At 37.2% G+C, this 14,521-nt stretch overlaps 1 protein-coding gene across 2 annotated transcripts; it reads left to right on the forward strand.

The window, feature by feature from the left end:
• The first annotated feature begins 9,680 nt into the window (after window positions 1-9,680).
• Window positions 9,681-12,217, forward strand: LOC123258077 (aspartate-semialdehyde dehydrogenase-like). 2 transcript variants are annotated; one of them, XM_044717987.1, is made up of 3 exons: window positions 9,681-9,930; window positions 10,601-11,241; window positions 11,302-12,217. In XM_044717987.1, exons 2-3 carry the CDS (start codon window positions 11,003-11,005, stop codon window positions 12,035-12,037), a joined length of 975 nt encoding a protein of 324 aa, XP_044573922.1. In that variant the 5' UTR covers window positions 9,681-9,930; window positions 10,601-11,002; the 3' UTR covers window positions 12,038-12,217. The 2 variants fall into 2 exon arrangements, with proteins under 2 accessions (XP_044573922.1, XP_044573921.1); XM_044717986.1 differs by having other exon boundaries at window positions 10,601-12,217.
• The last annotated feature ends 2,304 nt before the right edge of the window (window positions 12,218-14,521 follow it).

The raw sequence follows: 14,521 nt of genomic DNA on the forward strand, positions 1-14,521 counted from the left end.
CTGTTGAAGCTATAATTGCAGATAAACATATCTTACAAATCTGAATTACTTTAACTATATGTTTCTCCTGGCAAAAATTCTGTAACCGTTCACACTTAATTCTTCAATCTCATACCAATTTCTATTACATAACAAACAAATAGACAATAGGAGTGAGAAGGTTATACTAAGGCAGTATAATGATGGAGTTTTGGAATGGCATTGGTATCAGGTTGCAATTTTAGCTTACATTGTGCCAATCTTTCTTCAATTGCTGCTCGCATAAATTCTGCCTGTCTTTTAGTTGTATTAAATAAGACTTGACCTGACACTTTAAAAAAGTAAGTTAAAAATAAAGGAGTGTTAGATATGAGTACAATACAGACAAAAATATTAAAACCAAAGCTAGAGAACTAGCAAAACAACTAGGAAATGTGTCTCAAGCATGCAAAGTGATGGGATACTCAAGAGATACATTTTATCGCTTTAAGGAGTTATATGAAAATGGAGGAGAGGAAGCATTACATGAAATAAGTAAGAAAAAACCGCTATTAGCAAACAGAGTTTCCGACGATATAGAAAGAGCAGTGATTGGTATAGCAACAGAATTTCCAGCATATGGGCAAGAAAGAGCTGCAAATGAACTGAGAAAAAGAGGTATAATAATTTCTCAGGGAGGAGTAAGGTCTGTATGGCTAAGAAATGACCTTGAAACTCTCAAAAAGAGACTTAAAGCACTAGAGACAAAAGTAGCTCAAGACGGAATCATTTTAACTGAAGAACAACTTGCAGCTTTAGAAAAAGTGAAAGAACAAAGGGAAGCTCATGGTGAAATTGAGACGCAACATCCAGGTTATTTGGGTTCTCAAGATACCTATTATGTGGGCAATATCAAAGGTATAGGGCGCATTTATCAGCAAACTTTTGTTGATACTTATTCCAGAGTTGCAATGGTTAAACTTTACACGGACAGAACAGCTATTACAGCTGCAGATCTTCTCAACGATAGAGTTATTCCATTTTTTGATGAGCAGAAAATTCCATTATTACGCATTTTAACTGATAGGGGTACGGAGTACTGTGGCAAGCCCGAAAATCACGCTTATCAGCTTTATTTGGGCATAGAAAACATCGATCATTCTAGAACTAAAGCCAACTCTCCACAGACTAATGGCATATGTGAAAGGTTTCATAGAACCATGCAAGATGAGTGTTAGAGGTTGTCCGGAAACAAGTAAAAGGCTATAATATCTGAAATTTTAGTACGGGGTAAAGATGAGAAAAAAGTATCCAACAGATCTAAGCGAAAGGGAATGGGCAAGAATAGAAAAACACTTCAGAGTATCATACAAGAAAGGAGGAAGGCCGCCAAAGTATAGCAAAAGAGAAATATTAGAAGCAATTTTCTATGTATTGCGTACAGGGTGTCAATGGCGGTATTTACCAAATGATTTTCCGCTATGGAAGACTGTGTATGAGCAGTTCAGGCAATGGAAGAAGCAGGGAATTTTTGAGAAAATGAATTATGAAATTACAAAATATAGTAGAAGAAAAATAGGAAGGAATGAGCAGCCGAGTGCCTGTATAGTAGATAGTCAATCTGTAAAGACTACAGAAAAGGGGGGATCAAAGGCTATGATGGAAGTAAAAAAGTAAAGGGTAGAAAAAGGCATATAATTACAGACACTCAGGGTTTTATACTAGGTTGTTACGTAGGCGCTGCTAACGAAAATGATAGAGATGGTATTAAAATAGCATTAAACAATATGAGAACAAAATATACTAAAGTTAAAAAAATGTGGGCTGACATGGGATACCAAGGAAGAAATTTAAAGAATCACATAAAGGAAGAATATGACATAGATATTGAAATTGTTAAAAGGCCTCCATGTAGATTTTGGGTGCACAAAGATACGCCACCTGAGCTACTACCAACAAGAGAACAAGGGTTTAAAGTACAGCCAAGAAGATGGGTTGTAGAAAGGACTTTTGCTTGGGTTAATAGGAATAGAAGGCTATCGAAGGAGTATGATTTACTCACAACATCCACTGAGAATTTCATATACCTAGCTATGAGTAGGGTTATGTTAAAGAGGGAATATGCTTGAATTTACTAGTTTCCGGACAACCTCTTATACCAATTCCCATTACACGGCAAACAGATGGACAAAGATGGAAGAAAAGCCATAATGAAGTAAGTAAAATAGTTGAGGTATAAATGGCATTAAGATCAAAATTATTGGATGAAAAAGTAGTAGAATCAGCAAAAGAAATGCTGAAGAAAGTAAGGAATAATGCATATGTTTCAAAAAAACTAAATGCTGTAATTGCAGCAAAAAAGTACAGTATAACGGCTGTAGCAAAAATATATTGCATTTCAAGAAGCGCACTAACTTCGTGGGTAAAACTCTTGAAATTTGGCAGAGAAGAAAAACTGTTTGCTCCTCCACAACGCCGTAGAAAAACTAAATTAAATCAGGTTCAACTACAGCAAATTGAAGAGTGGATAGAAGAAAATCCTAATATTACCATTAAAGAAATGAGAATAAGAATCCAGGAAAAGTTCAGATTAAATATCAGCAAATCTACAGTACACCGCTATATGCAAAAGATGAAATTCTCATATATTACACCAAGACCAGTTCATAATGGACAAGATAAAAGCAAACAAGAGGAATTCAAAAAAAAATCTCAATGGAGCTATTAGCAAGTATCCAGAAAAAGAGCTATTTTTCTTTGATGAATCACGGTTTGGCACACATTCAAAGGTTGGACATGGGTGGTTTAAAAAGGGGATTAGAACACAGGTTAAAACAAAATTAGGTAGGCAAAATTTCTATCTCTATAGTGCGGTTAATCCTAGAAATGGAGAGAGTTCTAGCTTATTTGCACCAAATGTCAACACTGATTGCATGAACATATTTCTTGAGCAGATGTCGCAATATCTAGAAACACGAGAGGCTTTTCTTGTTATGGATTGTGCTAGTTGGCATAGGTCAAAAAATTTAAAGGTACCTAAAAATATCGATATTATATACCTACCTCCGTACTCACCTGAGCTAAATCCTGTTGAGAGGCTTTGGTTATATATAAAACAGAACATTTTGCGCAATAAAATATACGATACAATTGCTCTGCTTGAGGGTGCTTTGTGCAAATTTATTACTTCTCTTGCCAGCTCCACAATTAAACAACTCTGCAATGTCTCCTATTTGACTGGCCAACAATGAGAGTTGGTATTACAATATCATCTTTAGAAAGAAAATCTACAGTTCTTTGGAAGATCTACAGATTGATGTTGATCATTGGTTGCGTTCTTATAATGAGACAAGACCTCACTCGGGTAAATATTGCTATGGCAAAACGCCTATGCAAACTTTTCTTGATAGCAAATATATTGCTTTTCAGAAAAATATTAGTAGCATTACACAAGAGCCTGATATTAGTTTTGACTACCTCAATTCTTCTGTCAGTTAATTCTTGTCTGTCAGATCAAATCTTGTCTTTTACATTTTAGTTCTGCAGTGCACTATCGCATCATCCACATATCTTTCAAATGGTACTGTTGGGTGATTTTGTTTCATCCATATATCAAATGCATGGTGCATAAATATGTTTGAAATGATTGGGCTTATTGAACCTCCTTGCGGAACTCCTTTTTTCCCTAACTACCTTACTGCCATCTGCTTGCTGAATAGGGGATTTCATCCACCTTTCAACATACAGTATGACCCATTTGCAGTCTGTGTGCTTCTTGATAGCCTGCAGTGCTAAATTGTGGTCCAGATTGTCGAAAAATCCTGTAACATCAACAGCTTTCTTGGTAATCGTATCCTGTCTCCAATAAACAGCGGTTTTGCTATGTATCCTTGATCAGCAAAAAACTTACGTAAAGTTGGAGCCTTGTATTTAGCTTGAGTGAAAAGATTTAGAGCACCATCACGATCTTGAACACTTGCACTATGAACATCAGCCGCAATAATTAAGCCCACTGTATCTACAACAATATGACGTTTTCTACCCTTTATTTTTTTTTCAGCATCATATCCTCTGGATCCCCTTTTTGAGTGGTTTTTACTGATTGACTGTCAATTATTCCTACTGAAGGTGTTTCATTTTTACCAAACATTTTTCTTACCTCTTTTACTAGCATATTATGTATTTTTTCCAATTTGCCATTACTACGTCACCTGAGAAAATAGTCATACACCGTCTTCCATGGAGGAAAATCTTTCGGCAGCATTCTCCATTGACAACCACCTCTCATTATATACCTTATTGCATTAATAATTGTTCTGATATTGTGCTTTCTTGGCCTCCCTATCTTTCCTTGTGCAACATGTGGCTCCAAAATTTCCCATTCCTTATCACTTATATCACTTGGATACAATTTTCCCTCCTATTTTTTACTTACACTATCATATTTTTTTCCTCATTCCTTTTCAAGACATACTCTTAGACAACTGGACGTCGAGCCTATCCTAGTGTTGCATATCAAGCTCATACTCAGTATGTAAATCTTTGACCAAAGCTACAACGTATTCTTTTTGAACAATTATACTGATTTTGATTTCGGATGTTGTGATAGCAAGTATTTCTATCTTTTTTTCGCTTAAAACCTTGAGTGTACGGTGCATCACTTCAGTGTTAGACATAACACCAATACCAATTATTGAAATTTTAGCTACATTATCGTTTATAGCATAATTTTCATTCTTATTCAGTAACTTTTCCATTAAATCAATATCAAATTTGGAGATAACAAAACTTGACCCATGTACCATATCAATTTTAACGTTTGCCCCTACTATATCTCTTAAAGTACGCAAGTTATTTGCAAGGTTAGTGAAAGTTACAAGAGCTTCATTAGTGCTATAAGTTATTCCAGTAATTAAGTATCTCTCTAGTACATCCCTTTTGTGTAGCACTGTGGTGCCTTCTACTTCCTTAAAAGTGGATAGCACTTGCACTTTAATGTTATGTTTCATTGCAAGTTGTACTGAACGATTATGCAGTATTTTAGCACCAGATGACGACATTTCCAACATTTCATCGTAAGAGATAAATTTGAGCTTGCGTGCCTTTGGAACAATTCTCGGGTCTGCTGTATATATTCCATCAATATCAGTAAAAATTTCGCAAGTTCTAACACCAAAGGCTACCGTGAAGGCAACTGCTGATATATCAGAGCCTCCTCTTCCAAAAGTAGTGATTCTATCATCATTTATACCCTGAAAACCAGCGATGATCGCAGCAGTATAACCCTCAGCAAAAGATCTTTTCACACGGTCAATCTTTATTGTTTTTATTTTAGACTCAGAATAAAAATCATCAGTTACAATTGGTAACTGCCAAGCAAGCCACGATTTAGCATTAACTCCGATCGATTGGAGAGTGATAGCTAATAGACCGCAAGAAATTTGTTCTCCTGCTGAAAGCATAACGTCATACTCTGATAACTCTTGTCTGCAACTTAAATTTGAGATTTGCCTAGCCTGAAAAGCCATTTGGTCAGTAAATCCTGCAACAGCAGATACAACAACGATTACATTACAACCTTTCTCAATATCGTTTTTTATCAAATTTGCAACTCGGTTTAAATCAGTTAGCGAAGTCCCACCAAATTTTTTTATGATTATTTTGTCCATAGTTACAATATAACTCTCTTCTGAAGAAAAATATAGTTTTTGTAGAGATAGCAGCTTGCAAGCCATTCAGAAAAGGGAAGACAAAGCTATAGCTAACGCGTCATACCACGATTCATTCCATAGCTGTACGAACATTCATTTTTGAAGGTAAATTGCACAGCAAATGGTGTCATCCCAGTGCCTAGACACTGGGATCCAGAAGACTTAATTTCAACCAAGTGGCTGCATAATAAAGGCTGGATTCCAGTGCCAAGCACTGGAATGACACCCTCCCTTGTGGAAATTGCTCTCAAATCACAATGTTCGTACAGCTATGGATTCATTCGCGGTATAGATTCCGCTAACTAGTAGCGGAATGACGAATTTGTTGTTTTAAAATTGTCAGTAAATCTAAGTCAGTTTAGCTATATAGCACGAACTAAACCACTAAGCAGCAGAAGACCTTGCATGACCTCCAAAAAATGCTTTTACTCTTTCAAGATAAGTAGGTGGTTCTGCAGGGATTTCTATTTCATCTATTTTAGAATATATTGCCGCGTCTACGACTTCATCCGTTATTAACTCCCTTAACCTTTGTTTTATCTGCCCTCTCTGAATATGCTCCCCATAGTCGTTATAAAACTTTACATATAATTCCTTAAACACAAATTCTTTTATAGCATCTCTTGTATAAGAAATGCCGTCCTTTACTTCATCACTCACGTTGCTCAAATCCACTTCAGAACTTGGTGAATACAAATCATCAAAATTTTCTTTCAAAACTTTTATCTTATAGTAATGCTTATCCACATATCTCTCAAAAAATCTTTTAGTAGTATACCTAGCCAACTCTCCTATTTGCCAAGGCTCTAGTTGAGCTGCAAAGTTGTTTTCTGCTTCAAGGCCATTTAATGCATAAATAATGCGGAGAAGCATTCCAGGACCACATTGGCGGTTACTTTCATCAAAGCGAACCAGTAATATAGATTTCAATAGTTCTACGTCTGAATTTTGCTTTCTTGCCGCAATTAAAACTAAATTTATAGCCTGTGTCAATGTCAATCCGGTTTTTGAATCTACCCAATTTACCCACTCCCCAGTTTCATAACCATCCAATCTTAGATAAGGTTCTATCATTCGTTTTTGCTGACTTGTTAAACCGCTTATATAACTTTTAAACTCTTCATCTAACTCATTTGATGGTGCCCCATATTTTTCCTTTAATTCTTTAGCACATTTAATGGTGCTTTCTTCAAAACTTCTAGTATGAACACTTTGACTACCAGTGCCCACATCACTTACATTAAACAAAAAGCTTAGCTGCTTTACATTCAAACCCAAAGGTGAAAAGAGTTTTACTGATGGATATTTTATTAACTCAAGAAGTGCTACTGGAATTAGCAGTGCATAATTTAACAATAATAAACCAAAATTAAATATAAGAAACTCACGTAGAGCTGATACCTTTGATGCAATGTACAAAAATGGAAGCTGTAGGTAATATATCAAGTGTATACTGAAGAATAAGATTTTGTCCTTTAATTTTATTGTTGGATCTTTATAAACCTCAAACAACATGCTATTGCTATCAATATTGTTGTTTTTAAAGGAGGTATAGTTGTTTATGATCTTCTCTTGCAAGGGAAGAAGCATTTTATTCAGGCAAATAAACGCAGCAATAACAATAAAACCTGTAGCCAAAAATGCTAGTGCAGGGCTAGAAGTGCTTGTAGATAAATAGGCATAAAGACCATCAACAATTAAGTTTTTGTATAATCTTTCAAAGGGACGAACTAGAATCGGGTCAAGGATATAGTTAACAAGAAGATTTAAATAATACACGAGAAACAAAAGTGCAATCAAAAATGCAATAATACTACAAACAACCAAAAATGCTTTTAATCTCGGATTCATAACCCCCTCTTAATAATCTGTTAATATAATCTATTTTAGGAATAAATTGAAAAAAATGCAAGTTTTTATGTTAAAAGATCAATTGAAATTTCTGAGTTTAGGGTATATTGTTAATCTATTTAGATAAGAATTATTGTGTCAAATAAAATAGATTTTTGGGCTATTTTTGCCTTAGTGATTAGCAGCCAAATTGGCTCTGGAATTTTTATGCTTCCAATTAGCCTTGCTCCATATGGCATGTATAGCCTTATAAGCTGGATAATATCAGGGCTTGGTGCTATATCTCTTGCTTTAGTTTTTGCCTCACTCTGCGCAAAATTTCCGGAAACGGGTGGCCCTCACGTCTATGTAAAGCATGCTTTTGGCCCTGCTGCAGCTTTTTTTGTTGGTTGGACGTATTGGGTGATCTCATGGGTTAGCACAACAGCCGTAATAGTTGTGGGTGTTGGTTATCTTACACCATTTTTCCATGAAGATATTCAAAACGTACATCTGTTTTTAGAGATGTTATTACTTACAATTATTACACTAATAAATTTTAGAGGAGTAGCTACTGCTGGACGTGTTGAGTTTTTATTGACGGTGATAAAAATTTCTGTATTGCTTGTAATACCTATAGCAGCATTGTTTTTTTTTGATAGAAATAACTTCATCATAAGTGAAGAAATATCAAATCTTACAACATCGCAGATTCTTGCCCGTTCTACACTTATTACTCTATGGGGTTTTATTGGAGTTGAATTGGCAACAGCACCTGCAGGGTCAGTTGATAATCCAGCTAGAACAATACCAAGAGCAGTGGTACTTGGAACAATCTCTGTTGCTGTTGTGTATTTTATCAACAATCTTGCAATTATGGGATTAATAAATGGCAATGATTTAGCAAGTTCAAGAGCACCATATGTTGACGCAATAAAAATTATGGCCTCTGGCAATTGGCACTTGATTATTTCTATAACTGCGTTCATTTTTTGTGTTGGTACTTTAAACGCTTGGGTACTAGCTAGTGGACAAGTGGCCCTTGGCCTTGCAAAAGATAAACTGATGCCACAGTTTTTTGCTCAAAGAAACAAGCACGGTTCTCCTTTCTGGGGCATAACAACTAGCTCAGTTGGAACTGCAACTTTACTAATCCTCACTTCAAGCAACAATTTTGCTAAGCAGATCACATCAATTATCGACTTTTCTGTAGTTTCATTTTTATTTGTTTACCTTGCATGCAGTCTTGCTTTTCTCAAAGTTATTGTGCAAGAAAAGAGTTGTTACAAATTTTTAATTGGCAGTATAGCAACAACCTTTTGCTGCTGGGTAATATTTGAAACTTCTGTGAATACCTTGCTGATCGCAAGCTTATTCACTGCAAGTGGCGTACCTCTTTATTTATTTTGGTATCGCAGAGTTTCTGTATAGCAAATGTTATGTATCTGTTCAGCAGAGTGGCAAAATAAGGTAGACGAGAAAAGACAACTATAGGAAGAAATGGGTGTCATGCCAGTGCGTGACACTGGCATCCAGTTCTTTCGCGCAGTTCCATCAAAAACGTTGTAAAGGATTAATCGCTTTCGTGTTTACCAACTTAGTGCCCAATCTGGATCCCAGATACTGTCTCTGCTGTCAAACAAATTATCCAACAAAATTACAATTAAATGGTTGATTCTTTTTAAGAATACCAAAAAAGACATGCATTAATTTTCGCATTAACGCAAGAACTATGACTTTTGGACATTTGCCTTTACTTGCTAGACGCTGACAAAACTTTTGAAAATGATTATTATGGTTTTTGACTACTATAGCTGGCATATAAAGAGCTTTTCGAATACGCTCAGATCCTATTTTGCATATGCAACTTCTCTTACTTACTGACGATCCCGATTGATAATGTCCTGGCAGCAAAAGCTGTAAATTGTTTAGCATTGTCAAAGTTATCAACTGATGGCATTTCTGCGACAACAGCAACAGCAGTAAGATATCCTATACCTTTTATAGTCTTAAGGTTTTCCACCATATTTTTTAGATGTGGATAGTTATTTATATGCTCATTAATTTCTTTTTCGAGAACAATAATTTGCTCCTCTATTGCCAAAATTACTTTAGATATAGCTTCTTTGCAACTGGAATGCATATTTTTGTTTTCCAAGCGATTTGTCTGTTGCACCTTATCATCTTTTAGCGATTGCATGCAACGCCCTCAAATGCCTCATTTCAGGTGCAATGGGCTTCCAAAGAGCAGGTTTGTTGGCGATACAAAATCTAGCTATCATAGCTGCATCTGATTTATCTGTCTTATTTCTGAGCAGCTCACTTTTGCCAAAAGCTTTCTGGGTTTACTATACTGACATTATGTCCTAAATCGTGCATAAAAGTAGCCAAATCTTCTCCATACCAACTAGTTGCTTCAAGACATAAATGAGTAAGATTTGCTCCATGGCCATTGCACCAAACTACAAGTTTTGCAAAACCATCTTGATTATTTTGAAAGACTTTGTGTCGTTTTTTACTGTCCACTAACAAACAAACATCAAATTTCTTTTTTGAAATATCCACACCCAAAATAGCATTTACTTGCATAAAATTGCCTCCAAGACTATAAATAAACTGAGAGTTTAGACTAACCTTGTAATACGGGATATAATTCCAAAAGATACTGTTCAGTCTTTAACTCTATGGGAGGGAAGCAAAATCTGGCTTAATGGCATTAGTGTCGCATCAGCTTCACCCTCCCTGTGAGGTATTTTAGCTCTAATGCCTCACATCATAAAGATACAAGTGTCACGCACTGGGATGACAAGAAAGGGAGCACTGGAATTTTTGTTTCAATATTTGTACATGAGCCATGCATCTGAACAGATACAATGTTATAACTAGAGATAATTTTTAAATGATTGATATTTATGAACTACGACTTTTCTTGTTGTCCACTTGTTCAACATTACCCTTCTCAAGTTTACTATCTACTTCTTTTGTGTGTTCATCATCTATACTAGTTTCATCTTTTATCTTACTAGGGTAATCTTCCTGCGATTTTTTATATGCTTCCATGTTGTCATATATAGGGTTACTGATGATTTCTATTTTTTCAGGTGTGAAAATCCTTGCTAAAAATCTCCTTATTATTGGTATTGACCTTAAGAAATCTCTTAGCTTTGAAGATTCTTGTCTTTTGTTTAGAGACTGTTGGTCTATTTTAGAGGTTTTTACACCATACTTTTTATCATCAAAATTTATTGTAGGCTTTCTTTTATTCGAAAGAACACTTTGGGCCTTTGATCCATTGGTTCCTTCAGGCCCTTGAGGTGTAGAAATTGCAGGTTTAACCTTAGTTTCATCGTATTCCTTACTCATCTTTCATTTCATTATGTAATATTACTAATATTGCATAATAATAGCTAAATTACAATTAATTGCAAGGTAAAAATATTAAAACAATTGTAAATTTTGTCAGTAAAAATATAATAGAACTTTGAAATTAGAGGTTCATCTATATGGGATACAAAATTGCTGTTATTGGAGCAACCGGAAGAGTAGGGCGTGAGGTATTAAGCACGCTTGCTGAATTTCAAGATGAGGCGATAGATTGCGTTATTGCACTTGCATCGAAAAAATCAGAAGGGAAGAAGGTGAGCTTTGGTGACAAAGAGTTAACAGTTTTATGCCTTGAGGATTATGACTTCGTTGGAACTAATGTAGCCATTTTCTGTGCTGGATCTCATGTTTCTGAAGAGTATGTACCAATTGCAACACAGGCTGGATGCATCGTGATAGATAACAGTTCCCATTTTAGAATGAAAGAGGGTGTGCCACTCATTATTCCAGAGATTAATAAAGAAAAAATTATGGAATATAAAAACCACAACATAATATCCAATCCAAACTGTACTACAATACAGATGCTGCTAGTACTACATCTATTACACCAAAAAGCAAAAATAAAGAGAATCGTTGCTTCAACTTATCAATCAACTTCTGGTGCAGGCAAAGCAGCAATGGATGAGCTCTATGACCAGACAAAAAAAATCTTTATGAACGAAGCTAAAAAACCCAAGATATTCTCTAAGCAAATAGCATTCAATTGCATTCCCCATGTAGGAGAATTCATGGAAAATGGTTCTACAGAAGAGGAATGGAAAATGCAAGAGGAGACAAAAAAAATTTTAGAGGAAGATATAAAAGTTACTGCAACTTGTGTAAGGGTACCCGTCTTTATCGGTCACGCTATGGCAGTAAATGTGGAATTTGATCAACATATCACTGAAGAACAAGCTCGTGAAGTGCTAAGTGAAGCCGAAGATAGTGGAGTTTTAGTGTACAACAGGCGTGAAGATAGTGAATACATAACTCAAATTGATGTTGTACAGGAGAATGCTGTATATGTATCGCGTATTAGAAGAGACAATACTGTTGAGCACGGATTAAATATGTGGATAGTGGCTGACAACCTGCGCAAAGGCGCAGCATTAAATATAGTGCAGATTCTTGAGATTTTGATAAGAGAGCATTTGTCAATCAAGTGCATATAGAGCGCACGTACGTTGTAATTCGAAGGAAATTTGTATACCACATGGCAGCGCGTGACGCTGGAATGGCTTTGTTGCATCGCTACTTATGAAAGGCTAACTATAATTAGGATTATAAGCAACTTATTGAAAATCTTGTTTTTTTGCAATCAATCTGATCAAATTTAAGAATAGTAATTTGTTATTTATATTAATAAATTTTGATCCCCAACCGGCAAGACGAATGAGCAGTGGACTGTAGAGTTATATGTTCTTGTCAGTTTCGCTGTCTAATTGGTACTAAGAAAATTTACATTTGTGGAACTTAACGATAGGTGTGTGTGTGTGCATACAAATTGTGGATTCTAAAGCTAGTAGGTATAGAAAATATAAAGATGACAATATAGGTGACTTATAAACTATGTATCGATAGTTCCTAAACATCCCGGGCCACCCTGAAACACGGTTTCTGAACTGGGTAGTTTCGCAATTTTCGTTATTGGCCGGGTCAATTCTCCTGCTGCCGTCTTGATCTTGACTGCGCGAACCATATTGTCCTTTCCTTGGAACGTGTCGATCACCTTCGCTAGTTGCCATGATGCTGGTGGTGTGTTGGACTCCTTGATGAGCACAACGCTACCGATCGAAATGTTAGGGGTTGTTGTGGTCCACTTAGGACGCTGCTGTAGACTTGTCAAATACTCCTTGTGCCATTGCTTCCAGAAGCCCTGGTACATAGATTGGATACTCTGCCAGTATCCCAGTCGGCCCACAGGAATGTGGCCAAGATCCGCCTCCGGTATTGTTGTGAATGGTCTTCCGATAAGAAAATGGGCTGGTGAATACGATAACCATGACAGGACTATCGTCGAATCACTCCATGCGTAGATCGTTACGTCGTTGTTCATTAGTCCAGCTTTTATGGATTGCAGAAGTTGACTCAATAGAAGTGCGCCACATAGTTCCAGGCGCGGCAAAGACTGCTGCTTCAAAGGTGCCACTCTGGTTTTTGCAGCAAGTATGGCGACCGAAATGGTTCCATCGTCGTTAACCACTCGGCTGTATACCACCGCTGAGTACGCCTTGGTGGATGCATCTGAAAATCCGTGCAATTCGATTCTCTGTTTGTCGCTTTTAACTAAGCGCGGTATCTGGAGCTTGTGAAGGTTGTCCAGATCAGCTCGCCATTTGAGCCAGTTGTTTGCTAGTTTGCTCGGTAGTTCGTCGTCCCAATTCAAATTCAACAGCCAGAGTTTTTGAAATAGTATTTTGAATTGAACTACGATTGGTGCTAATAGACCGAGAGGGTCGAATATACGTGAGACATCCGACAACACTTGCCTCTTGGTGCAGCGAGGGTCTTTCGATAGGTTTACATTGTACGCCAATGTGTCCTCTCCAGGGTGCCAATGCAGCCCTAGCACTTTGACTGGTGATTGTGAGGAATCCGTGTTATCCTCCGATTTGATGCGTTTGGTATTCGATACCCATTTCCCGAGCTCTAGGTTAGCACAGGACATCAGTTGGACCAGTTCGTCCCTGTTGCGTAGCAGCTCATCCTCACTATTTGCTCCAGTGAGAACGTCGTCGACATAGAAGTCCTCCAACACGATTTTTGCTGCGTTCGGAAACTCGTGCTTATGGTCAGCAGCTAGTTGCTCTAGCACTCTGACTGCTAGAAATGGTGCGCATGATGTTCCATACGTCACCGTGCATAGTTGGAAGTGCTTGATAGGATCTGAGGGATCCTCTCTCCATACGATTCTTTGATAGTCTCTATGTTTTTCGCTCACCCATATTTGACGGAACATCTTGACTATGTCCGCTGAAAAGACGTATTTGTACATACGGAATCGCAAGCACACAGCAAATAGGTCTCGCTGAATACTCGGTCCGTTCGAGAGCGTGTCGTTTAACGCCATGCCTTTGGCGTCTTGATATGATCCGTCGAAAACCACTCGAAGTTTCCGACCCAATACGGGATGATGTGGCAAGTAGAAATTCCTACCCTTGGGAATTTCGGTCGGTGAGATTTCTCGCATATGTCCTAGCTCCTGGTATTCCCTCATGAACTTCACGTAGTCGTTACGTAATTGTTGATTCTGTGCTAAACGTCGTTCAACTGATTTGAACCTCTGCAGCGCTCCTTGAAGTGTATCTGCGAATTGTGTTTCGGATACTTTAAACGGAAGTTCCACTATGTACTTGCCTTGTTCGTCTCGAGTGTGTGTTGCAAGAAAGTGTTTCTCCACCTCCTCGTCTTCAGGTTGAACTTCTGCCTTGCGTTGTATGCTCTCCAGCTCCCAGAACCTTCTGAGATAAGCATCGATGTCTATTGTCGTTGTGAGTGCCGTAGCGCTGCATGCGCGTGATGAAAGCAGTGATGTAATTACCCATCCGAAAATTGATGATATAGCAATGAGCTTTCCTTTGTCGTCGTAGATTTTTCTTCCAGTTATAACACTCCAAACGTGTTCGCTGCCCAAAAGAATGTCAATTGGGGCATTC

The sequence above is a fragment of the Drosophila ananassae genome, assembly GCF_017639315.1.
Source record: "Drosophila ananassae strain 14024-0371.13 chromosome 4 unlocalized genomic scaffold, ASM1763931v2 tig00000241, whole genome shotgun sequence".
In the NCBI taxonomy this organism is placed as follows: domain Eukaryota; kingdom Metazoa; phylum Arthropoda; class Insecta; order Diptera; family Drosophilidae; genus Drosophila; species Drosophila ananassae.